This window comes from Xyrauchen texanus, chromosome 11, assembly GCF_025860055.1.
Source record: "Xyrauchen texanus isolate HMW12.3.18 chromosome 11, RBS_HiC_50CHRs, whole genome shotgun sequence".
In the NCBI taxonomy this organism is placed as follows: Eukaryota; Metazoa; Chordata; class Actinopteri; order Cypriniformes; family Catostomidae; genus Xyrauchen; species Xyrauchen texanus.
This window is the reverse complement of record NC_068286.1, coordinates 42,639,271-42,664,509: the sequence shown is the minus strand read 5'-3', so window position 1 is coordinate 42,664,509 and position 25,239 is coordinate 42,639,271. Positions and strand designations below refer to the sequence as shown.

General features: G+C 37.7%; 1 protein-coding gene across 1 annotated transcript in view; it reads left to right on the top strand.

Annotated features, from left to right (window-relative positions):
- Positions 1-893: 893 nt before the first annotated feature.
- LOC127651768 (melatonin receptor type 1A-A-like) overlaps positions 894-25,239 on the top strand; it is a 54,698-nt gene continuing 30,352 nt past the window's right edge. The window contains exon 1 of the mRNA XM_052137777.1: positions 894-1,189. Coding sequence (XP_051993737.1) covers positions 1,006-1,189 — 184 coding nt within the window. The 5' untranslated portion in view covers positions 894-1,005. The remainder of the gene's footprint in view (positions 1,190-25,239) is intronic.

Sequence of the window (25,239 nt, the reverse complement as noted above, 5' to 3'; positions counted from 1 at the left end):
GCTTTGACCAGAAGGTGGCGATATGCACGAAAAAAGAAGAAGAAGAAGAATGTGGAAGTGAAATAGAAAGTGTATAGTAAAAAGAAATTCTGTTTCTCAACCCCAACCTATCACAATATTTCAGAAGATTGCGATTTAATCGTCGTATAGATTATTTTTATGTGATTTTTGAAGATTCAAAGATCTGGCCATAATTCACTCGCATTGAATGGACCTACAGAGCTGAGATATTCTTCAAAAAATCAAAAAAAAAATTATCCAGAAGAAAGTCATACACATCTTGGAATGACAGGAGGGTGAGTAAATGATGAGAGAATTTTCATTTTTGGGTGAACCATCCCTTTAACACAGCTGGAACGCTGTATTGACCAACACAAATTCAGAACAGGATTTCTCTATATTTAAATTGAATTGAATTGAATAAAATAAATAAATAAATAAATTATTATAAATAAATAATATATATTTATATATTTTACATAATTTATATTATATTTGTGTACTGTATTAGTGCAATAATAATAAGAGGAAGTCGAAAAGGATAAGATCAGTAAAAATAGAGATTGCTGTTTCTCTATCAAGTGCATTTTCCTGAATGCAACGAGGAAAAACTGACTAAAGCTTCTTTTAGTCATGATACATAATCACAGATCGCTCACAAAGCTGGAAATGATGGATCAAAGCGCAGAAACTGCATTTCCGTTCATGACCGCGGGGTGGCAGCACACACAATGCTGCTGTTTATCACATGTTCACAGCAGATTAGAAGTTGCCTGTGGATGTCACTTACCAACATTGTGATGGGTACACGCATAGCCATAAAAGTGCAGACCGCGACAAGCGAAAGCCCTGACCAGAACATAGAGGAAACTTGTCCGGACGCACAACTTATCCTGAGCTCGTGAAGACATGAGAGGCCACCGGAGAGACGCGCGCCATGTGATCTGCTCGGAGAGCCAGGCGCGTTTATTTTGTTGATTGAGAAAAGTTTCATGAAGATATACAATGTTTATGAATGGAAGTTTTCTGAACACCTCTGCACCGGACCCCAGCGAGCAAGCGCTTCTCCGGCCGCCCTGGGTCACTACCACTCTAGGATGTTTCCTCATATTCACTATAGTGGTGGATATTTTAGGAAACCTGCTGGTGATTTTCTCTGTCTACAGAAACAAGAAACTTCGGAACGCAGGTGAGTTGCGCGCGCGAGGCTATGTGATATAAACTGTTCAGATGATGCTTCCCTGAAATAGCTTCGCCGGTTTACAATTAGGATGAATAACGTTGATATACCGAAGATTTTCTTTCTTTGTTGTCCAATTTCAAATGCAAACGATGCACTTCAAACTAGAAATGTTTAACGCGCGGTGTTTGTAAAATGTATATTATCATAATAAAACGTTTTGTTGGTTATAGTTTAGTGTTCATGTTAGAGTGTATTTACATGTGTAAGTACTGAGTAATTAATATGAATAATATTATTATATTAATATATAGCAAATTGTAAATACACTTTTGATAAAAAATAAAAATAAAAAAATAAAAATAACATCGCGCGCACCACCTAGACTGTATGCTTTTTTTTTTTTGTCTTAATAGCTATTCATTCATGTTTCATTGGTATTCGTCTGTGGTGCAAGTGTCACATTAACCATCAAATCCAGAGTACAATCTCCATAAATGTTGCTTTAATGGAATCGTGGTTTCTGGATTAATTTTGGGACTCACCAGATGTGCTTTGGCTCTTCCCTCTGCTTTGCTGTTTCATCTTTTGAGACTGTCTAGGCACACATCTGAGTTTTAAACGCTGAACGCAACCGAGAGGCTGTTTGGCGCTATAAGGGAACATGAACACGTTCGTTGAATTTGATTGACGTGCCATGCCGGATATATAGCAGTTTATTTTGGCATCCATCTGTCCGGCATCGGTATGAAGTGCCATGGGATTGCATTTCATGTCATGTCAATCACGGACTGGGGAAATATCACGCGGACAGGAAACCTGTCCAAAACCTTTAATAGCAGCAGATAAGTGGTGGAAAATGTGAGTCATATACTCATTGCAAAAACAAAGGCAAAGTCAACTTAATTCAATTTCGACCCTCACTGTTTGAAACTGACAATTTTCCAAGGCGCTCATTGAAAGCGTGTTGAAAAAACATTTGTGAAGTGTTTGTTTGGAGAGAGCGTGCAATCCCATCAGTGCAAGAGGAACACGCAGAAGTGTGTCCAGATCGCGTGCAGGTGGAGGCTATTTCTATTCCAGTGTTAAGTTCACGCGCTCCCCTCTGACATTACTCATGCGCATTTGCGCTGACCCCTCATCACATTTTGCTCCATGTGCGCCTCTGTTTCGTCAATGGAGCATTTGATTCATGCTTTCATTCACTTGGTATGGCTATTTTAATCCCCGAATTTCATTTTAATCTCCAAAGATGAAAGGAATTGAATATTCACATGCTTATGCATTACAGAGTTTGACAGACAGACATACAGACAGATAGAAAAACTAGTCCAGGTGTTTCTCAGAAAGGTTTATAAGAGTAGTAATACATGTGATTTGACTTAGTCTAATCAAGTAAATTGTTTGTCAAGTAGAGTTTTTCTCAGTTTTTTCTTCTTCTTTAAAGTCGACCTGAAACACTTCACCTTCCATAATCACATTTTTACAGTATAAAAGAAAAAAAAGATTTGGAATGGAATTGAGTAATCTTTAATAGAATAAAAAAATAATTTTAAGATGTATTAATTTAATATTGGTAAACATTACAGAATTCAATGGAATTTTGTTATGAAATTGAAATGCGTAAATCTTAAAAATAAGCTAAAATATTGTAGATAGGACATTAAATGAGGAAAACTGTGGGATTTTATCCATCAGGAATTGACTGGATTGTGAAAATTGGGTGTTACAAACCAGAATGGAACCAGGTTGAAGTGGAGAGGTTGAAAAGTAAGAAGGATTTATGATGTCATCTGAGAAGAAATGTAATTTTAGAGGCAGAGCAAGTTATAAGATTACTTAGACAAACATTTTTTTAAACTGAAATGACGTAGGGAGATGAATCATGCTCAATAAGACCAGGAATGTGCGTTAAAGAGACACAAAATGATGTTGACATGTCTCTTCAGCTCCACTTTTCATGTCTTTTGCTGATTAAATTGACAGCCACACTAAAAAACATTTACATTTATTGAGGATTGGCACTTACTTTCTTTCTTAAAGGTCTTCCTTATATGTTGGAATCATACAGTATATGACAAAGCAGGTCAGAGATATACAGAGCAGGAGACTACAGGGACACAATATTACCATGGACTCCCCTGATCATGCTGTAGCTGTCTTAAACAGTGACCATAGAGACCACAGAGGCTTGTCTTCTTTAAATTCCAAATGATCATGGCAGCAGCCACCACAACTGCTGGACATATGACTGTCCATAGTGCCAGATGAACAAGTGACAGTATGTGCTGGGGGAGGAGTGCAGTGGATGCCTGTGTGATTGCAGCACTCAGCTATAATCTGGGACAACTCTCTCTTAAGTCATTGTATGTGTAGTGGGCAACCGGAGCCTTGTTTTTAGGTCAGAGGAGGATGTGTGTGGTATATGTGGTCACAAAGAACTCTTACTGTATTCAGCTCACACGTTTAAGCACACAGCTCAGGTTTACATTGGAGTGGTATTTTTACAATTGGTGCTGCTATCCGCAAACGCACTTTGCTTCAATGGATTTAAGACCGTGGGTGGTAGTTATTGTATAGGAATGCATTTAAACCACTCTTTACAACCACAATTATTGTACTTTTTCCCCAATGAAAGCAATGAAATAATTGATTTAAGCAGCTATTGTTGGGTTAGTCTGTAGAGGAAATTCATTAAGAATGAACTGCACAGTTTGTGCCGATTCATTAAAATCATCATGCAAGTTAGGTAATAGTGCAATATAAACATGATCATAAAATTAGCTCTTAAAGCAATTTCCCATCTGGTTGACCAGTTCTGAGTTCTAAGTTGTGGAGGTTGCATCAGACTACCACGATCTGGCATACATGTATTGTACAGCTTCACTCCTCTAATGCGATCCAGGCACTTGAATCGGCTCAGTGTGAAAACACCCTAAAATGCTGAAAAAGCCCCTGACTACACTAAGGCTGTCACATTAAAATGAGAAATTCCAATATTCGTCAAATTTAAGGTGCTTTTCATACTGGGCATGTTTGGTGTTTGCACTGTCTGGGAATACTACTACCCTGCATACAACTGTAATTAAGGAAAAACACTTGTGATACCGCTGGTATTTTGACACTTGAGTCTACAGTTATACTGTTAACATAGAATTTTCCATTGAAGCCTTTTCTCATTTTACTTTTCTAACTAAGATTAAGAACTGGCTACATCATTTGATCTTAGAATTGTATGCACTTTCATTTAGAATGGAATGCACTTTTGCTAACAGCATGTTCTTTTCCAAAAACAAAATAACACTGTGCTGTTTGGTTTATATTGAATCAATGGATCCTCTTGTGGACTAGGAGACAAAAATCTGGTGATCAGATATCTTGTAGCTTTTTTTCCTCTAACTGAAATAATGTCATTAAAATTAGAATATATTTGGTAATAATTTAGTGAAAATTTAGAATTTAGTTTCTCAGCCCTGTTGACAGCCCAAGAATACACTATACTTCTGGATATACAGTATGCCAAGTTAAAATGCTTCTATCATTTGATGAATGATTGCCACTGTGATCAATAGAAAACGTAAATACAATTCTATCAGGAAGACTCTCAGACTTGAGTGAAATTGAAGATGACATTTATTTGATGAATATAAAACAGAAAGTAATGTCTCTCTTTGGCGTAGGCCCCCATCTGGCGGTCCGAAGTTGTAGTACTCGGAACCGTCATATCCTGCCAGAGATATAGGAGGCACGGGCGAGGAGCCTACCCCCGTGCAGGACGGGACTCAACTGGTGGTGGTGGGGTGGTGGAGGTTGCTGCGTTAGCACACTGAAACAGCAATGTTATAGATTGTGAGCAGACTTATAAAGCAATGGCTTACATGTGATTGGCTGGGAATTACCCAGCTAATGGTGCGATGATGTACAGCTGCTAGTCTTCCCGCTAGAACTACGCTGCGCTTACATGTCCATTTACAACCTGTTTTTTCATGGCACAGCACTGCTTCATTAGAAGCACATTTAGTGCCTAGTTAGTCTGGATTGTAGGTGGTGACGAGTGAATAAGATGGATGTATGAAATTAAATACTATAGGCAAAAGTAGTGCAACTGTTAATTTTGGCCCTTTAAATCTAGTCAATTATGTGCCGAATATTCTGGAAATAAATTCACACCTGACTTTAAGTCGCACCGGTTCAAAATCATGTTGTTTAGAGAAAAAACACATATAAAGCCCCTTTCACACTGCCAGTGGCATCTTGCTAGGAATCGACACAATCCCGTTCATTTTCAATGAGAGCACAGCGTCTTTCGGTGACACCAGCTGTCACGACCGTTGGCGACAGAGATCGCTGTGGGGAGCAACAAGACAAGTTGAGAAAATTTCAACTTTATGCAAATGATAAGCGGTATCATCTGTAATCAGCATTTAAAATGCTACTATGGCCAGTTGTGCAGTCCACCAGTAACATTATTTTGTGACAGCAGTAGGGAAGCGCTCTAGCGATAAGAAATACAGAGACTAGCGACATCTAGCGCCAAAATCGCTGTGGTGACGGACTCCACCCTATTATCGGAGATCCTCCCCTGAACAATCTACATACATTCTTTCTGCACTGGAGCAGATACAGTGAGAAGAATAATGTCTCAGCTTTGTAAGCATCATAAGTGTTCTGTTGTTGGCTGTATAAATGAACATAAGATTCTTCTTGTACTCCCGGCACCAGAGCCACTGAAGACGCAGTGGACAATTTTGTTTTTGAAGGAAATGTGCCCCAAAAAACATACAAAAATGTGTGTATGTTTGTGCAAATCATTTTGCACTGGACTGCTTTGTGAATGAGTGTCAATATAAAGCAGGATTAAAAAAAAAAGGATTCTCAAGCATTATATTCTGAAGATGTAATTATCACACTTAAAATTTTGTGAATGTTTGCAAAACACCTTTCCGAATGTGCTTGTTAGCGGATTCCACGGCTAATACAGCTAAAGTTACCATTGTCTCTGATTGTGTTCATGGAGTCCAGAGCTATGTCGGGGGCGGGAGCAGCAGCTCATTTGCATTTAAAGAGACACACATGAAAACAGCGTGTTTACAACATGGTATTATAAATGATCCGTGGGGTATGTTGAGCCGAAACTTCACAGACACATTCTGGGGACACCTGAGACTTATATTAAATCTTGTAAAAAGGGGTATAATAGGTCTCCTTTAATGTTGAAAAATCTTTGTTTCACTGCATAGTGTGGAGTGTGTTGGTAATGACAGATACATTAAGGGACAGGTATAAATGAAAGGAAATAAATAACAAAATTCAGATGTATACGTAAAGTTTGCTAATAATATGCTAGTTCAAACAATGTTAATTAAAATACACTAACAATAGCAAAATCTTTAGGAAATCTTTCATTTAAATATGGCATTATATTTAAACTCAGCACCAAAACGTGCATTTTTATTTATTTATTTATTTATTCATTTTACCATAAAACACAAATAAAATGTTATAACATAATTATCTTGAGACACAATAAAAAAAAAGCCTAGATCTGTCTTTATCTAAACGGACTTTGGACATTTAAAATAGTTTTGTGAAATGTGTTTTCCTAGAAATAAATCAAAGGGATAGAAATATGCCTGTAATTTGAGAATCACCATTATAATATCTGTAACATACTGTGCATAACTAAACAGCTTTTAGTCCATGAGTAAAGCAATATGCCTGTTGTATTCTATTAATTAATTTACGTTGAGTGTGATGAAACGTTATTTTATGGGCTTGTGAGGAGTTGCATTTGACAGCGGTTTGACAGTTTGTCTGAACAATATGTTCTTATGGACAAAATATTTAAACTGGTTGCATAAAGTACTTTGTAAAGGCGAAATATTCTGAATTACCCAATTTAAAACACTTCTAGCATCTCTAAGACTGATGTTTTCATCTGTTTTGGTGGGTGTGTGTTTGACCAGCCGACATCAGTTACATATCAATTATGTATATAAAACACTTTGGATTGTAAATTGCAGTACATTTCAGATGATGAAAAACAAACCTCGACCTATTTTCTGGAAATGGTTCTGGAAACCTTTGCTTTGTAAATTTGATAACATGGTGGCATTGCTATATTACGACGACCAGTTCTTTAGGTTTTCTGCATAAAGCTTCATTTCTACTTGAGGTGCTGACAGAAGTACCTGTTGACAGAGGCATTCTCACCATTAAGCCTGATATAATTTGTTGCCATAGATTATTACTCTGTATTGACTGACTCCTGTTTTCCCTTTGGTTCTTTGCTGGTTTATGGATTGGCTTTTTCTGTCACAGCTTGTTGAGATAGGGAAGAATTGACACAAATGTTAGGGCTATGCTCAACATTCAGAATAACAGTCATAAAACATTGCGTTCAATTAAATGGACCATAAGATAATCGTGTTCATGTCAAACTAAAGTAAAGCAACACATGACAAATAACTTAGACCTATTTTTTACTAGCCTAATAAAACTCTCTCAGCTTTTGATAGGCTACAAAACATCACTAATGTTAGGCTGAAGTGGAGCCTACAAAAACATTATATGCAAACAGATGTGCAATAACTCACACCTATAATTGACAAAAAGCAATAACAGTTAAACACTGTGATAGCCTTATGGGGCACAATATTTAAATTAACTACTTTACTTTAAAACTCAAATAAAGGCCTGTAAAATGACTAAGTAATAGTCAAATTCAAAATGAAATAAATAATAAATAAAAAAACTGTTTGGCTTAAAAATTATTAGCTGTGTGGCCAGATGCCTCAAGGTATTTTCTTAAAAAAACAAAACATTCAATTGTAGCTTATGCTCAACAACACAGACATCATCACACCTATTTATGTAACTAACAAATAGCAAAAAGAGACATATGAATGGCCTACATAATACTAATAAATTAAACAAACTTAACAAATGAATTAAACAAATTAATCACTTGGCCTACTTAAGATTGCTGTGGAGGAAGAGAAGGTTACTGACTGACTGCGGTGCCAGGATTGTGCGTCTCTCTTCCAAGATACACCCACAAATGCCCTCTCTGCACTAGATCCAGGTATACTCAAGATGAAAAGTTTTGAGAGCGTAGGAAACCATTCAAGCACACTTTCTGGGTCTTGGTTGTCCGAGAGTCGGGTGCTGAGGTATTCTGCTATTTCAGCATCGACAGTCTTTGGTGCTGAAATGCCGGATGCACTGTCTTCCCAGTCTGTGAATCGGTCACAACTGAGAAATTTGTCCAAATGTCAGACTTGCCTTGCTTTGGTTTTGTATACTAAAAACCTGCTTTAATCTTCTTTTAAACTCTGTTTGTTGACTCCATGCTTCTTGTTAGTGCTAGCTAAATCCCAGGACCTACGGTATATTTTCTGACTGCCCACTCGCACCCACAGCAAAGTTAAAACTGCCTGCTCCCACGAGATTTGTGTTGGGTCTCGCGGGACCTGCGGGATCCCAATCCCAATGCAGTCCTCTACCTGGAGGTATTCATGAAGTTGGCAATATGTGCTTCTGTTTTGCTGCATCCTGCTGTGTTCAAGTTCCTGTGTTTGTATCCACAGCTGCATTTGTAACCCCCAACAGTGCCCAAGTGTTCTGTCTCGAACAGGCGTACAATACGAGTTTCCACACGCACATTCTTGCACACACACACAAATAAAGAATGCGTGGAGAGACCTTTCCAATGTAGATAAAGAATTGAGGTACATTTTAAGCGTATCAGCCGATATATCAGGCATCAGTTTAGAACATTTAACAAGGGTAGAATGGGAAAGCAGTAGCCGGCTTACCAGTCAAAATAAAATTTACACCAAAAAATTGACACACAAACACACACATGGCAGCTGCATGTGGCTCTTTCTCTCCCGAACTGCTGCATTCTGCTGCACTTATCCCTCTCCTCGGCTGATTAACCCAATTGGGGGCCGGGCGTGTGTAGTCACGGCCCGGCCCCGCCCTCCACCTCGTCACACTCCTCCCTCCTTTGCCTCAGGATGGGGATGACGTACATGGCTCTGCCCTTCTGGCCCCGCCTGACGGCAGGCTTTTCCCCACCTTTCTAGGGCTGGTGAAGGGGGACGAGGGAAAGAAAAACAAAAACAAAAAAGATGAGAAGGAAAGGGCAAGGTGGAGTGAGAGAGAGAGGAGAGAGAGAAAAAAACTTGCTCGCCTGTTCTGAGACACGCCATCACCTGGTCCTCGATCACTCCTCCACCCGCTGGCAGATGACAGCCGATCCTCCCCTGGCAGACCGGAGCCAGTCCTCCGACCCCAGGCTGATGGAATGCCCCTCCGCGTTTTGGCAGCCAGTAGGGAACTCCTCTGCCCCATCAGCGGCTCCACCGCTCCAGGTGCCTGGCAGCAACTCCTCAGTCCCTCAGCAGACGGCCGCGGCTGTACTTATCCCTCTCCTCGGCTGATTAGTGCAATTGGGGGCCAGACAAGTGTAATCACGGCCCGGCCCAGCCCTCCTCCTCATCACAAACATCTATAATGTACCTCCTCACAATGTACAACCCTCCACTGAAGATCTGAAATCACAATTATGTTCATATCGTCAGGTTGACATCATTCACACTAAAATGCCATTGGTTCTCACGGATCCTCGCTAGGGGTGCATGATATATCGGCGGCCTATATATTGTTTGCAGATAATTGGGAAAACAAAAATATTATCTTTGTGCCAATTGTAGAATTACACATTGCTTCTAATGTGTGCTCATTACAATAAGACATTATTACTGCTTTTTTAGAGTGATTTGGACAGCAGCTTGATGCAATTAAGTATTATACTTTCTAGGGCTGCCCCCTGAGAGTCGACCAAAGGTTAGTCGAGAAGAGTCATGGTCGACCAAGTTTTGATCGGTCGGTTGGTGGCAGAAAAAACTCCACATAAAAAGGACGAACCGCTGGTTGGACACTTCGTGGTACTATGGGGTAATTTTTGTTAAGCAGGTTTAGGGTTAAGCCTACACAATAAAGCAAGACACCTTGATTTCAAACTTAGAAATTTCTAAAGAAACTGGAAAAAAAATATATGCAATTGAAATGTGTATTGTTCAACTTTTTGAAAGATGGTTTGACAACATTTGACAACATATCTCTGGAAAAGAACCTACTTGCATCTGTGCATTCTCTACCAGTTGGGTATTTAGTTATCCAGGAAAATACACCATATGTGTGAATACATTTGTTTTGTTCCCTCCTTCACGACATATATATAAATGTAAACTTGTAAAATTTATATTTTAAAGGCTCTGTAATGTAGAACAGTGTCAGCAATTTTACTTATAACATTCTTTCTCAGCCCTGAAACTCAAACCATTTTCTGATCCTCCCCAAAAAATATATTCAAGTAATTCAATTAATATCATAAATGTGCGACTAGTCGACTAATGGCTTAAATGAACTCCTACAAGTCAACTAGGAAAATCTTTGGTTGGGGGCAGCCCTAATACTTTCTACTGTTAGGTCTGACCAAACGTATGCCTCTGATGTGGTGTAAGTGGAGCTAATGGAACTGTGTGTGTGCTAAAGGAAAGGGGTTGGTGTGTGCTGTAGTAGTGCTGTGTCCTTATTTGTGACATGCATGTAGCAAACTAGAGTAGCATGATGACTGGAAAGAGTAATGTGTGCGTGCGCGTGTAGTCGCCAGAGTGAGAGACAGTGACCCGTAAAGCAGTCAACATGAAAAGCACTGAATTCACTCATGCCTGCAGTGGGCATCACAAAACATGTTCTTTAAAAGGCACAACACACGTTTTCACACATATTCTGATGTGTTCATGCAGAGATGCTCCATGCTCATTTATTTACTTGTCCTTAGGAGCCCTCTCTCAGTCTTTTGGCCTGCATTCCTCCCCATCCCTTCCATCTGTGCAGATTCGCCTCCCACTTTCTGTTTTTACCTTTTGGTGAACCCCCTCTCTCTCACTTTCTTTCTCTTGCTCAGACATTTTGGTTGGGTTGTGCTCATTCGTTGTGACATCTTTGTCTGTGTGTATCACTCAGTCTGTTCCCCTCTGTGGTCGGGGAGTGTTAATGTGTACACATACACGCACACACTTGTATCTTTAGAGGAGCTCTGCCAATATAGCATTTGCAATCTCTGAAGTTGGTAGTTTTATTGAAATGGTATTCATTGCATAAATATTATCTCAGGCTGACTATAGACGTGAACTAAACATAAACAAGAACAATTAACATGAACATAAACTTAACTTAACAAAAACATAATCGAGCAATCGAGTTGGACTCCTTAAACTCTCACAATACTTATATTTGTATATATTTAAACATTTTTCAATAAACTTAAAACATGTAGTTTCTACACTTGTAATCAACAACTTTAAAACAATAGTTTTATATTTTTACATACTTTTATTTGATTACATCATTCATAAAACGTCAAGGGAGTGTAGTTCTTTCCCTCTTGTACCTTTGACTTTTTGTCAGATTTTCAAACAATGTTTTGCTTAAAATCAAAGTTTGTAACGTTGTGATTCACCTCGGAGCTTTTGTTTTGGTTCTTGGCTTAGAACTCTATTATATGAAAAAATTAATACATACAGAACCAATATGGCTAATTAAATGGGCGGGCACTGTTACGTGCTATTGCCATATATATCTTAATAATAATAATAATAAGTTTATTTTATATAAGGCCTTTCTACAAACTCAAGGTAACTTTACAAGCATCCAGCAAATATATATATATATATATATATATATATATATATATATATATATATATATATATATATATATATATACAAAAACAAAACAGAAGAGCAGGTCAATTAAGAGTTAGAATGACATAGGGCAAAGAGATATGATTTGAGGTGGGTTTTAAAATCATGTATGGTGTTGAAGTCACAGAGAGATTGTGGGATAGAGTTCCATAATGTTGGAGCAGTAGTGTTAAATCCCCTGCCACCCAGTGATGTTAGCTTGTAATGTGGGATGAGTAGTAAACCGGAGTCAGAAGACCTGAATGAGCAAGATGGTGTGTAAGATGACTAAGATCTGTGATTTAAGGCGGGGAAAGACGACGTAGAGCTTTAAATGTTGTGAGGAGTAATTTATACTGAATGCAGTAAGGAGACAGGTAGCCAGTGCAGTCTACATAAAATGGGGGTCATGTGAGGTGATTTCTTGGAATAATTGAGAACCCGAGCTACAGAATTCTTAATGTATTGCAGTTTATTGATTGTTTTGATGGGGAGATCAGAAAAGAGTTATGATGTAGTTGAGTTGTGAAGTGATGAAAGCGTGAACAGGAGCCTCTTCATCTTTTATATTGAGAATTGTCCGTAGTCTGGCAATATTATTGAGGTGACAGAAAGCAGCTTTTGTGAGAGAAGAGATGTGAGGGAGGAAGGTGAGTGAAGATTTAAAAAATAATGCCAAAGTTTCTGACTGTAGAGGAGGGTCTAACCAGGACACCATCAATATCAACATACTGATCAGAGTAGTGAGGTGTATGATTTGTGTAACCAACTAAAAGTACATCAGTTATGTCAGTGTTAAGTTTGAGAACATTATTGGTCATCCAGATATTGATGTCATTAATACATGCAGATAAGGAGCTTGTGGGGAAGTTTGCAGTATGTTATGAACTGACATAAAGCTGTATGTCATCAGCATAATGGTGAAAGTTGAGTCTGTGCCAGCAGATGATAGGGCCCAGGGGAAGCATATAAGTGATGAAGAGCAGTGGACCAAGAACTGAACCCTGAGGGACACCTTGAGAAACAGGAGCTATAGTAGATTTTGACTGACAAATAGAGATGTAGTGTTGATGGTCAGAGAGATAAGAACTACCAGAAATGCCAATAGAAGAGAGGTGAGAAATTAGTATGCTGTGTGACATAGTGTCAAATGCAGAACTGAGATCTAAGAGAACAAGAATAGTGAGGGCACCAGAGTCTGCGGCTGTTAGAAAATCATTAACAACTCTAATTAGTGCAGTCGCTGTGCTATGGAGTGGCGGAAACCAGATTGAAAACACTCAAAGAGATTGTGTGAGGCCAGATAGGATTGTAGCTGAGAGATTTCTATCAATTTGGACAGAATAGGGAGACTTGAAATAGGACGATCATTTTTAAGGTCAGAAGGGTCTAGGCTGGGCTTTTTTAAAACTGGGGTGACAGCTACAGTTTTTAGATCTAGAGGGACATTACCAGTACTAAGAAGTCTGTTGATGAGGAGGTAGATAGGCACCAAAATTACAGGGCAGTGGGGGCCGGGTCTAACTGACAGGAAGTATTCAGGAAGATTTCTTGATTAACTCAGTAATTGCACATGGGCTAGTAGGGGCAAAGTCAGAGAATGTGCCAGTCATGAGGTCAGTGAGTAAATCCTGTGGTGCGTCTGGAGATCCGAAAGGAGGGAAATGTTTATATTTAAATAAATATATAAAAAAAAATATATACAGTAGTTGTATTGTGGAGAATATAATTATGACAGTCCAGTGTGAGATATAAGATTAATAAAGTGTAGTGCTGATGTATATTGATCGTGAGAGATCAAGTGTTCAAAAGTCTGATTGCTTGGGGGAAGAAGCTGTCATGTAGTCGGCTGGTGCGGGTCCTGATGCTGCGATACCGCCTGCCTGATGGTAGCAGTGAGAGCAGCCCATGACTCGGGTAGCTGGAGTCTCTGATGATCCTCCAAGCTTTTTTCAACAGTGTGAACAGTTAAACTAGTTTTCTTAAAGAAACATGCATCATGCAGCTTTCAAAGTGTGAAGTTCAGGTGTAAACCAGGGAGACGGATGAGGAATTTTTGACATGACCTGGGTAGTCATTCTTTTGCTTCTTTTTTTTTTTTAAAGAAAAGAGAAAATATAGAACCAAATATTATCAGGATATTTGCAGTTTCAGTTTCACATTCAAATTTTTTTCGAAGCACTACGAACAGATGCAACATAATCGTTTGACACTTCAAGAATAGTGAATAAAATGTAACTTTTCAGCACAATTTCTTTGATCGTTTAGTTTTCATAATCGATTGCTATTGTTGCCTAATGAGCATACGTGCTGACAACATTTCGGATTTGGCCCATGGGCCACCAGTTGACTAGCCCTGTTGTAGAATGACCATATGCTGATAGCACAATGTTAACAAGCAAATTAACAGTTTTACATACTCTATTGGTTTTGTGTTTATTCGCCTTCCAAGTAAGACAAGATTGAGCAGACAAGCAGCATTAGACATAGAAGATTAATGGGAAAATATTGCTTTCTACCCTTTTATTGGGGATGAGGAAATTACTCTAACCCTTAGCTCTTCAAGTCACACAATATTGAATGCAATAAGCTGCTTTAAAAATGAAATAAAACACAGGGCATACTGTACTTGTGTAACGTTGTTGAATGCAGACACAAATAACAAAAGACTGTCTGATTGAGACTTTAATATATACATAAAGTGGAGGAAATCATACACAAGAACCCGCAGTTTAACCAATTCCGTGTTCTAGTAGAATCCTCATTGATGGCTTAACAGACAGCATTTCATTTTGTTAAAAAAAAAAAAAAAGTTTGAGCAGCGGTTTGTGTGAACTTTAAATATTGACAAGCACATAGCCAGTCTGTCTCCACGGAAACTGAAAAACACACTCTGCATACTGACTAATTAATGTTGTTGTGATGATGTCACAACCAGCCGGTTTGAGGGCCCCCCCCCACTTCAAAACTGGTTCTAGCATGGTGACCTTTTACACCCATTTAAATTTAGTATCAGTGTTTTAAGGAATGTGCATTGTGTATTTAACAGTTTATTTTGCATGACTTCACCTCAAATTATCTGGATTTTTTATTTGTGACTGAGACTTGGCTGAGTGCTGGGGATATAAATCCCTTTTCTGAACTTGTGCCCTCAAATTGTACATATTAAACTGCCCCAGAACAACTGGTAGGGGTGGAGGACTAGTGTCCATTTTTGAAAGCAACTTTTGTTGCTGGATTTAATGTTTTCAAGCTTTGAAGTTCTCTTGTTACACTTGGACAAGGATCAAATAGCGATCGCAGTGGTGTATTGTCCGCCGAAGCCTAACAAGGATTTTATAAATTAGTTTTCACATTTTTTAGGAGAAATTGTTCTTAAGTACGATAGACTTTTGATTCTGGGGGACTTTAAAATTCATGTTTGCTGTGACTCAAATCCGTTGGCAAGGGAGTTTGTTAGTCTTGTTGACGCTTTTGATTTTATCCAAATGGTGCATGGACCCACTCATAAACAAGGTCATACATTAGACCTTGTTATCACATGGATTTTCAATATGTGATCTTAAAATCTTTGATTTAAGCTTTTCTGATCATAAGCCTGTTATGTTTACCTGTTCTTTTTTAAATGAAACCTCAAAATCCAAGAGGCCAATACACTGGACTTGCATGTTCAGTTCTACATCTAGTGATGATTTCTCAGTGTCTTTTAAGGAGGCTTGTCAAATGTATAACCTCGATTGACCTTCCAATAATTTAAATGCAGAAGAACATCTTGTGATGTTTAACTATATCTGTACTGACATCCTGGACTCTATAGCTCCATTGAGAGAAAAACAAAAAAACCTAAGTCTGATCCTTTATTAAATAACACAACACAGGCACTAAGATGGGCCTGTCGAAAAGCCAAAAAGCCGAAAAGTGGAGAAAGGACAAGTTACAAGTGTCCTTTGAAAATATTGACTCATTGAACAGATATCAGAAAGCAGTAAAATCTGCAAAGTCTAAGTATTTCTCGGATATTATAACAAACAATTCAAATTTTTGTCACAATAAATTCTGTGATCAATCCTTCTGTTACTGTCCTCTTGGATGCATCAGCTACAGTGTGTGAAAGTTTTCTTCACAGATGAAATTACTGATATTAGACAGCATATTGTACCTTCAGATTATGATCCATCTGATCCTCCTTGCTGTAAATCATTTTTTAAAGAATTTGACTCAATTTCAATATATAATTAAGCAGTTAAAACCTACTATGTCTTTGAATAATATTATCCCTACATATTTTCTTATTCAGGTTTTTAATGTAGTTGGGCCGAGTATTTTAGCAATAATAAATTAGTGTCTTCATACAGGGATTGTCCCAATATACCTTAAGCATGCATCTGTTAAACCACTGCTGAAAAAAGTCAAATTTTGGCTCAACTGTCAAATCAAATTTTAGACCAATTTCCAATGTACATTTTATTTCTAAAATTTTAGAGAAGGTTGTTCTTGTTCAACTGCAAAGTTTGTTAGAGTTAAATAGTTCCTTTGAAACACTCTAGTCTAGGTTTAGGAAACTTAACAGTACAAAGTGATGGTGGCGTAGTGGGCTAAGCACATAACTGTTAATTAGAAGGTTGCTGGTTCGAACCCCACTGCCACCAATATTGTGTCCTTGAGCAAGGCACTTAACACCAGGTTGCTTTGGAGGAATTGCCCCTGTAATAAGTGCACTGTAAGTCGCTTTGGATAAAAGCGTCTGCCAAATGCATAAATGTAAGTCTGCCCTTTTATAGGTTTTAAATTATATTGTGTTATCTGTCGATTCTTGGGACTCTGTGATACTTCTGCTTTTAGACTTAAGTGCTGCTTTTAGATACTTGTTTGATGTCTTATTTCACACCTAGAACACTGTGTGGGCATTAAAGGTAATGCTCTCAACTGGTTCAGAACCTTTTCAGTTTGTATTAATGGATTTTCATCGTCCAAATCTACTTTGACCTGTGGGGTTCCTCAAGCCTCCATACTTGCCCCTGTTTTGTTCTCACTATCCATACTTCCCTTGGGATCTATTTTTAACAAACATGGGGTGTCACTTCACTGTTATGCAGATGACACTCAAATATCTGCCCTTGAATATTAATGACAAAAATGGTTTGAATTCCTTATCCGCTTGCCTGTCGGATATGAAGTCATGCATGTCATTACATTTCTTCAATCTAAATGAGAGCAAAACAGAGGTGATTGTGTTTAAGCCTTCGGGCATCTCAGACATCAAAAATTATGATTTGGAATATTTGGCATCTTATGTTAAACCTCACTGAAACAGATAAATGCAGTGGTCAAATCTAGCTTTTTTCAGTTAAGGCTCCTAGCTAAGTATAATACTTTTGTATCATTTGTAGAATTTGTATTGCTCTTTTATGAGTGGGAACTCAAACTCTTTTAGAGGAAATAAACTCTTTTTAGGCAGAGAAACACTCTTTCAGGCAATGAAAGCGCTGTCGAAGCGCACAGGGGCGTGGACTGCACAGCGTGCACAGAGAGAGAACGCCAGCTGGAAACGCGCCGTAGATCCAACAGCAGTAGAGGTGAGTGAAACAGTGGTGAACCGTTCGGCTCTGAAGAAAAATGCTTCGGTACCTCTGCCAGATGGCAGGAGGGTGAAGAGTTTGTGTGAGGGGTGTGTGGGGTCATCCACAATGCTGGTTGCTTTGCGGATGCAGCATTATATGTAAATGTCTTTGATGGAGGGAAGAGAGACCCCTATGATCTTCTCAGCTGTCCTCACTAACCTCTGCAGGGCTTTGCGGTACGAAACGGTGCAAGTCCCAAACCAGGCAGTGCTCAGGATGCTCTCAATAGTCCCTCTATAGAATGTAGTGAGGAGGGGGGGGGGATATGTGTGTGTGTGTGTGTGTGTGGGGTGGGGGTATTATATACAAGAAAACCTAAAGGTACATTTGTCTTTACATTTGAAACATCAGTATAAACCTCTACCATTACCTATACCCAAATTGGGTTGAAAATTTAAAACAGAATTCTTGGTCATCAAAATTACTTTACCACAAACACACAGTGAGTGAGAGGCAGGCAGACTACAATAACAATTATTGTATAATATATATATAAAACAAGGTATAAATGTATTTTCTGTTAGGGTAAACAAGTTTTCAGTCAGTAGAAATTAATTTAACTTTGCTGTTTGGGGTAGTTAATATTTAAGACGTAATGTATTTTGTCGAAGTGCTTCTCAGTGAATGACAACAAATGCTTGAAAGCACTGATTGTTTTCTCCAAGCATCTTTTGCACGGTGCAGGAAATCAGCCACTGGTACAACCTGTAAAATCAGAAATGACTGTGTTTGCAATTATCAATGCAACTAAGTTTCAAAATGTTAAGTACACATCTTTAGGAACAGTAAAATCATTATGCATCTGACACAGTTCTCATGCCTTACTAGTACTTCTTCTAAAATACTTCATATTTTCAGTAACACTTTTCAATAACTTTATTTTGGGTTAATGTATATTTATGAAATGCATTAATGTGAACACACAGTGGTAAAATAGTTCACCCAAAAAAGTAAAATGTTCTTGTCATTTATACAGCGTGTGTTACATGAGTAGTGTACATGTACAGTGCTCTGCGAATGGGTCAAGGGCATGAAATGCATTTACTAATGTTAACAAATAGGCTTAGAACCTTATTGTAGTGTTACTGTATTTCCTTCTGAAGGTTTCCCTACAGTCCATGGCATAGTCAATGAGAAGTTTGTTTTTAATATTCACTCCAAGTCGAAAAGAAGTTCGAAACAGCTGAGCAATGGCATACTGTTTGCGAACATACAATGCATTTTTCAGGATATTGCTAGATCTAAGGGCAGTTTTGATGGTGGGGCATCATGCAACAGAGCATGGGTATATGTGCAAGGAAATGTGTATGTGTAAGTATTTTATCCTTTGATTTTAGAAATGTCCATATCAATTAAGGCTTTCCTGGTTCTTATGAAGCTTGGTCCAAACATTTTTCTTCCAATCGTGTATCAATGTTGAGAGCACAATATGGACCAGAAAGGCAATGTTAACTTGTTTGTCTAAAATAAATGAGAACATACAATTGTTCAATGTAAACCAAAAAAGTTGAAGTCTTGTTAAGAAAATTTGACTACTATGACATTTGGATGTGAAGTTTCTTAATGGAACAGTTCACCCCAAATTGAACATTTAATCATCAGAAGTATGTAGTAGTAGTATGAATCCTACTCTTGATTAGTTATTATTTAATCTCATGCCATACTAAACTATTATGTTGTTATTTTTTCAATATGGAACAAAAAATTTAGAAATATTTTAATATTCTTCAAATTCCTTTTTCCTTACGATGTCAGGACATAGTGGTGCACCACTTTGCAACACTCGACTGAACTTCCCGCTGCGTATCTGGTGCACATGCATTTACAACCCGCCTATGGCAAGCTCTGAGGGAAAAACACACAGACTGTGGACAATCACTTAGCGCTTCAACAATAAACTCCATTAAAATTAAGTCTTTTGCAGTAATAAGTGCAGCTTCATATGTTAAAACTTTAAAGTTACTTTAAAATCGCATGTATCTCATGGCATAGTGCACTGTAGAGATGTGTTTCCTACTGTTTAAATCAAATTACATCATTCAAATTCATCAAGTCTTTTAAGTAAATGTAACTTAAATGATTTATCGAAAATCCACACACCTATAAAGCCTTGTAGAGATTACTCAAGATAATACATACAATATTTAACCATGAAAATTGCGTTTGCAACTAATGATATTAAGTAGGTTATTTAAAATATCAAAGTAAATTAACATTTACATTTAAATTTATTTATTTGGCAGACGCTTTTATCCAAAGTGACTTACAAAAGAGGAAAACATAAACGAATCATCTTAAGGAGACAGAGGTACAAAGGGCCATATTACAAAGTTTCACTAGCATCAGAATAGTATTCAAAACATATACAAGTGCAATTTTTTTTGTAAGTGACTAGTTAAGTGCTCTTGGAAAAGATGTGTTTTTAGCTGTTTTTTGAAGAGTGAGAGTGAGTCTACTTCACGGATGGAGTTGGGAAGGTCATTCCACCAATGTGGTATGATGAAGCTGAAAGTCAGAGAAAGTGTTTTGGTGCCTATTTATGTTGGTACAACAAGGTGACGTTTCTTAGCCAACCGCAGGCTTCTAGTGGGCGTGTAGCTCTGCAGAAATTATTTTAGGTATGTTGGAGCAGACCCAGTGACTGTTCTGTATGCCAGCGTTAGAGCCTTGAATTTGATACGTGCATCAACCTGTAGCCAGTGGAGAGAAACAAGGAGTGGTGTAACATGTGCTCTCTTTGGTTCATTAAAGACCAGACGTGCTGTTGCATTCTGGATCATTTGTAGAGGTCTAATTGCACATGCAGGGAGGCCTGCAATGAGAGCGTTACAGTAGTCCAGTCTAGTTATGACAAGTGACTGAGCAAGCATTGGTGTGGCATGTTCAGATAGGAAGGGCCTTATCGTCCTGATGTTGTAGAGTGTAAATCTACATGATCTTACGGTCTTTGAGATGTGGTCCATTAAATTTAGTTTGTTATCAATGGTTACCACTAGATTTCTGACCCTTTTTGAAGGCGCTACTGTAGTCAAACCCAGCTGCACGGTGATGTTTTGTTCAACATTAGGGTTGGCTGGAAAGGCCAGGAGTTCGGTGTTGGCTGGATTGAGTTGCAGGTGGTGTTCCTTCATCCAGGCTGATATGTCTGTCAGGCAGGCAAAGATTCGAGCAGTCATGGTGGTGACGTTGGGCTGGAAAGACAAGTAGAGTTGTGTGTCATCGGCGTAGCAGTGGTATGAAAAACCACGTGCCTGAATGATGGGTCCCAGTGATGTTGTGTATATAGAGAAGGGAAGTGGCACAAGCACTGATCCCTGAGGTACCCCAGTAAATTAACAAACATAGATTCATTTGTTGAAAATATTCTCCTTTTTTTGGTTACAATTACAACCCCACTGATTAATGTTGCATCATGAATGTCATTTCATATAACATTTTTATTTTTAACAGAGTTTGAAGTATTTTGCAGTAGTTGGTTATATAAGCGTAAGTGTTTGTTGTTGTGTATGTTTTCGTACATAAGGGAGAGAGAATGTCTCACAAGGTTAGCCAGAGGCTGTGAGATCAACTAAAGCTTGTTCGTGCAGAATCAAACACAGTAATCATGCTGAATCCTGTGTCTGTATGTGCAAGTCCATTTGGCTCTCTCATCCCTTACACCCACTCTCTGACTGAGAAATGCTCATTATCCCTTTATCCAACCATTTATTCATCTCTTCCTGTCCCACGGCTTCACACAGAAGCTAAAAGGCTGCTGTCTGTACACAGAGAAAGAGAGAATATAAAAGAAAGAGAATGTAATGATAAATAAAGCTTCAAAGAACTAGAGGACAATATCTTTATTAGTCCAATAATGCAAAGAATGGGTTTGAAGTCTGATTTTGATGTCAAGTGCTCTTGCTATTTTGTTTTGACAGTGATTGTGTTTGTGTGTGTGTGTGTGTGTGTGTGTGTGTGAGTGTGTGTAAGTGAGAGAGGAAAGAGGAAGCATTTTTTTTTTCACAGACTGCATAATGGAAGTGGCCCTAAATTAACGTCTGAAATAGGTCATATAATCCAGTAGCTGATGCATTACCTGTGACTCTCACGCCGTGGAGGGCTGTTATTCTCTGCATTATAGTTCTCCTGCTCTTTTTTTCTGTTCTCCTCCACCATAAGCTTCTTCTATATTAGAGAGACATGGCCATGAGATACTATGGCTTTTTAATAGCTTCTGTCATAGGTCAGAAACACATTACTGGAGCCATTAGCAAACACATCGCAGAACTGAGAGACTCCTGAGAGAGAACACGATTCTCTTTCCTTCTGACCTATATGACCCTCACCGCTGGACTGTCCTCCATTATCACCTGTTTTCCTTCATATTCATCTTAAAGATGGATGGTTCTATTTTTTTTTTGAAAAGTGGTTTATGGTTTTGTTGTCCATGATGCACAGTCAAAAGTGTTATGCCCTGGGTTCAAAATGAACACAGTAAATAAAATAAATAATATAAATTGGCTTTGGCGAGTTAGTCGTCAGTGGCCAGTTACTGCAAATAGGAACAGCAATATATTACATGGTTTAAAGTAATTATAAGAATGATAGTTTGACCCTCACTGATGTAGTAGGGTAAATAATTGCTTAGTTCTTTTTTTAGATAATAAATAAATATACCTGTACATATACTTGGGATGTGATCGAGTGCTCGTATTGCACCAGCTACTTGATTATTAAAAACACTGCTCGAATAGCGCATTTACGCATATGCCTGCCGTGAGCAGGGGGGGGGTTTCTATGGTTGTGTGTCATCGAAGTGTTTGATGAGAGAAGAAGATATAAAAGTATATGTGCTTTTGAAAGTAAAATGTGGCAATACTTGTAATATTTAGATTCTTGTTGAATTCCACACTATTTGTATTCGGTTATTGTTGGAGTCATGCAAACCAACAGACGAGGATCAGCTTTTAGAGGTGGAAAAAAAATGTGAAGCGAACTCGAAAGCTCATCCAGTATGTGTGTATGTGTTTTAAATTTCTGAACACGTCAGAGCGCATTTTATAAAAAGTAAACTTTCACCACTTCTTTATCTGAATATAACACGGGAAAAGACTAAAAACAAATGTATAACCGTTCTTGGTAATGTTGGTGAATAAAACAAAATATAAGATTCACATACGTGTCATACATGTTTTTTTGTTGTCGTTTTTTTATGTGCATTTTAATTTACAAGTAATTGGGTACAAGTCTTTATGTCTTGTAAGGCGATACATTTAAAATTTTGCATTAAATAATCATCTACCGGTACATTTACAAACTGATAGAGCTTTGCATTTGTGATGCAAAGAACCAGAGTATGAGTCCTGAAGTGCCGAGTCTTGATTGCTTCAGCAATTGCTTTTTTTATTTTTAAGTTTGCTTTTATGACACAAACGGTTTGGCGTAGGTTTAATGATTAGTGCAGGGATTTAGGTTTTGTTGATTTAAAACTCGACAGAGCATTTATGTTCCAGGTTCAGTACAAGTTTAGCTCAATCGACAGCATTTGCGGCATAATATTGATTACCACAAACATTAATTTCGAGTCGTTCCTACTTTTCTTTAAAAAGCAAAAATCGTGTTTACAGGGAGGCACTTACAATGAAACTGAATGTGGCCAATATTTAGAGGGTTTAAACAGAAATGTGAAAATGTTATAATTTTATAAAAGCACTTATATTAATTCTACTGTTAAAACGTGTGTATTATTTGAGCATTAAAGTTGTTTAAATGGTCATTTTTACAGTCGTTTTAGAGTTTGTTGACATTACATTGTAACAAAGTTGTAAAATTTGCTACAAGTTAACACAGAAAAGGTTTGTAAGTGAGTTTATCACAATAAAATCATGTTTACATGCATATCTTTTATGTCTTGTGGCTATACCTTTTGAATGAGTATTTTAACATAAAAATTGGCCCTCATTAACTTTCGTTGTTAGTGCTTCACTGTTACCCAGATTTTTGCTGTTTTTTAAAGAAAAGGAGGAATGAGTTGAAATTAATTATTGTGGTAATCAATATTATGCCACAAATGCTGTCGATTGAGTTAAACTTGTATTGAACCCGGAACATTCCTTTAACCTTAAAAACCTAATCTGTTGGGAGAAAATTACACTTACTTTCAGCACCACACAGAGGACATTTCACCTTGGAACTGCTGCGATATGTGTGATGACCTATGTATTATAATTAGGTATGTCTGGTCAGGTACCATGCTCATGCACTCGTTCTTGTACTCGTAAAAATGCTCAGATAACAAAAAACTATACCATCTGACATATGAATGTCATTACATAAACATGTTATGTCCTAGTGAGATTATTTAACTGCAAAAGCTGCGATTTAATGAGATAAATATATTGTTTTTATGTAATTAAAATGTGAGCGTTTTTGAATGTGTGGAGATGCTGCTGATACCTTTTAAGGCTCCTCCAAGGCTCATACAGTTAAAACACCATCATGAGCATCAAGCATTCTGTTTGTAGCAGATGACAGTAAACAGAGTGCGAATTCATGTTGTAGTGCGAGGCACATATACACATATGTATTTAATAAAGTATCAGCCTTTTGTGTTTTAATAATCACTTTGAGTTAGGTAGCGACCAGCTTTTCCAGAGTGGGAAGCTGTTGTCATAACTTCAGAGCTCCTTGGTCAAAACAGAACAGAAACACTTCAAAATAAAAGCTCAGACAAAATTGACGGTAAATTTATAAGGAAAAGTTATTACAGAAATATATCACTACTGTAAAGTTATGTAACATTCACTGTACTACTACTACTACTACTACTAATAATAAAGCAGTAGTAATGTATTATACTTGAGCAGTATCTAAGATCTTTGATACTCTGTTATGCAGCACTTTCTTTGACAAAATATAACTCCAATGTTGTATTTTGGATTGTGCTGTGAGGTTCTGTATAAAAGCATTTCATTTGATAAAAAAAATAAAATAAATGTTGTTGAAAAGTATTTTTTATATTTTCATTTGATTTAAGTTTTAATGAATTAATTTATTTAAACACCATGATGATATTTGGTGATACAATTGAAAGGTGTTGGACTCGATATCGGCGAGTACCAAAAATGAAGTATTGATACTCGTACTAGTTCTCAAAAAAATGGTATTGGTACATCCCTACATATAATTTTACAAAAATGTCACCACAGTCAAAATTTTCATGAGATCAGGCTGGTCAGTACCGTGCCATCGGTGCGCCATTAAAAAACTAGGTACATGTTGCCCCTGTTGACAGACTGTTTTCACGTGACCTCATGCCTTTACATGTTGAATTTGTATGTTTAATTTGCCAACTAGTTAATATCTAAGAAATAAAAACATATTTAGCATTTTTAATTCAATGTTGTGTCAACTTTTTCCACTTTTGGCGGTTCAATCAAATGAGTCAAATATACTGCTGGTGATAAAAATCATTCATTTGTCACATGGAAATGGGAGGTGAACAAAAAACAATTGCATTGTTTGATACTGTATCCGTGTGCTCTGTTGTATATTGCACATTTTGGCAAATGTTGTTGGTCATTTTGGTATTCTATGCATGGAGACAAATACTATATGCTGCACAAATTGAAGAGTGTCATGGTAGTATGCTGTTGCAAACATAGTCTTTCTAAGTGCTGATCAGTGGGCAGTGGTGGCTCAG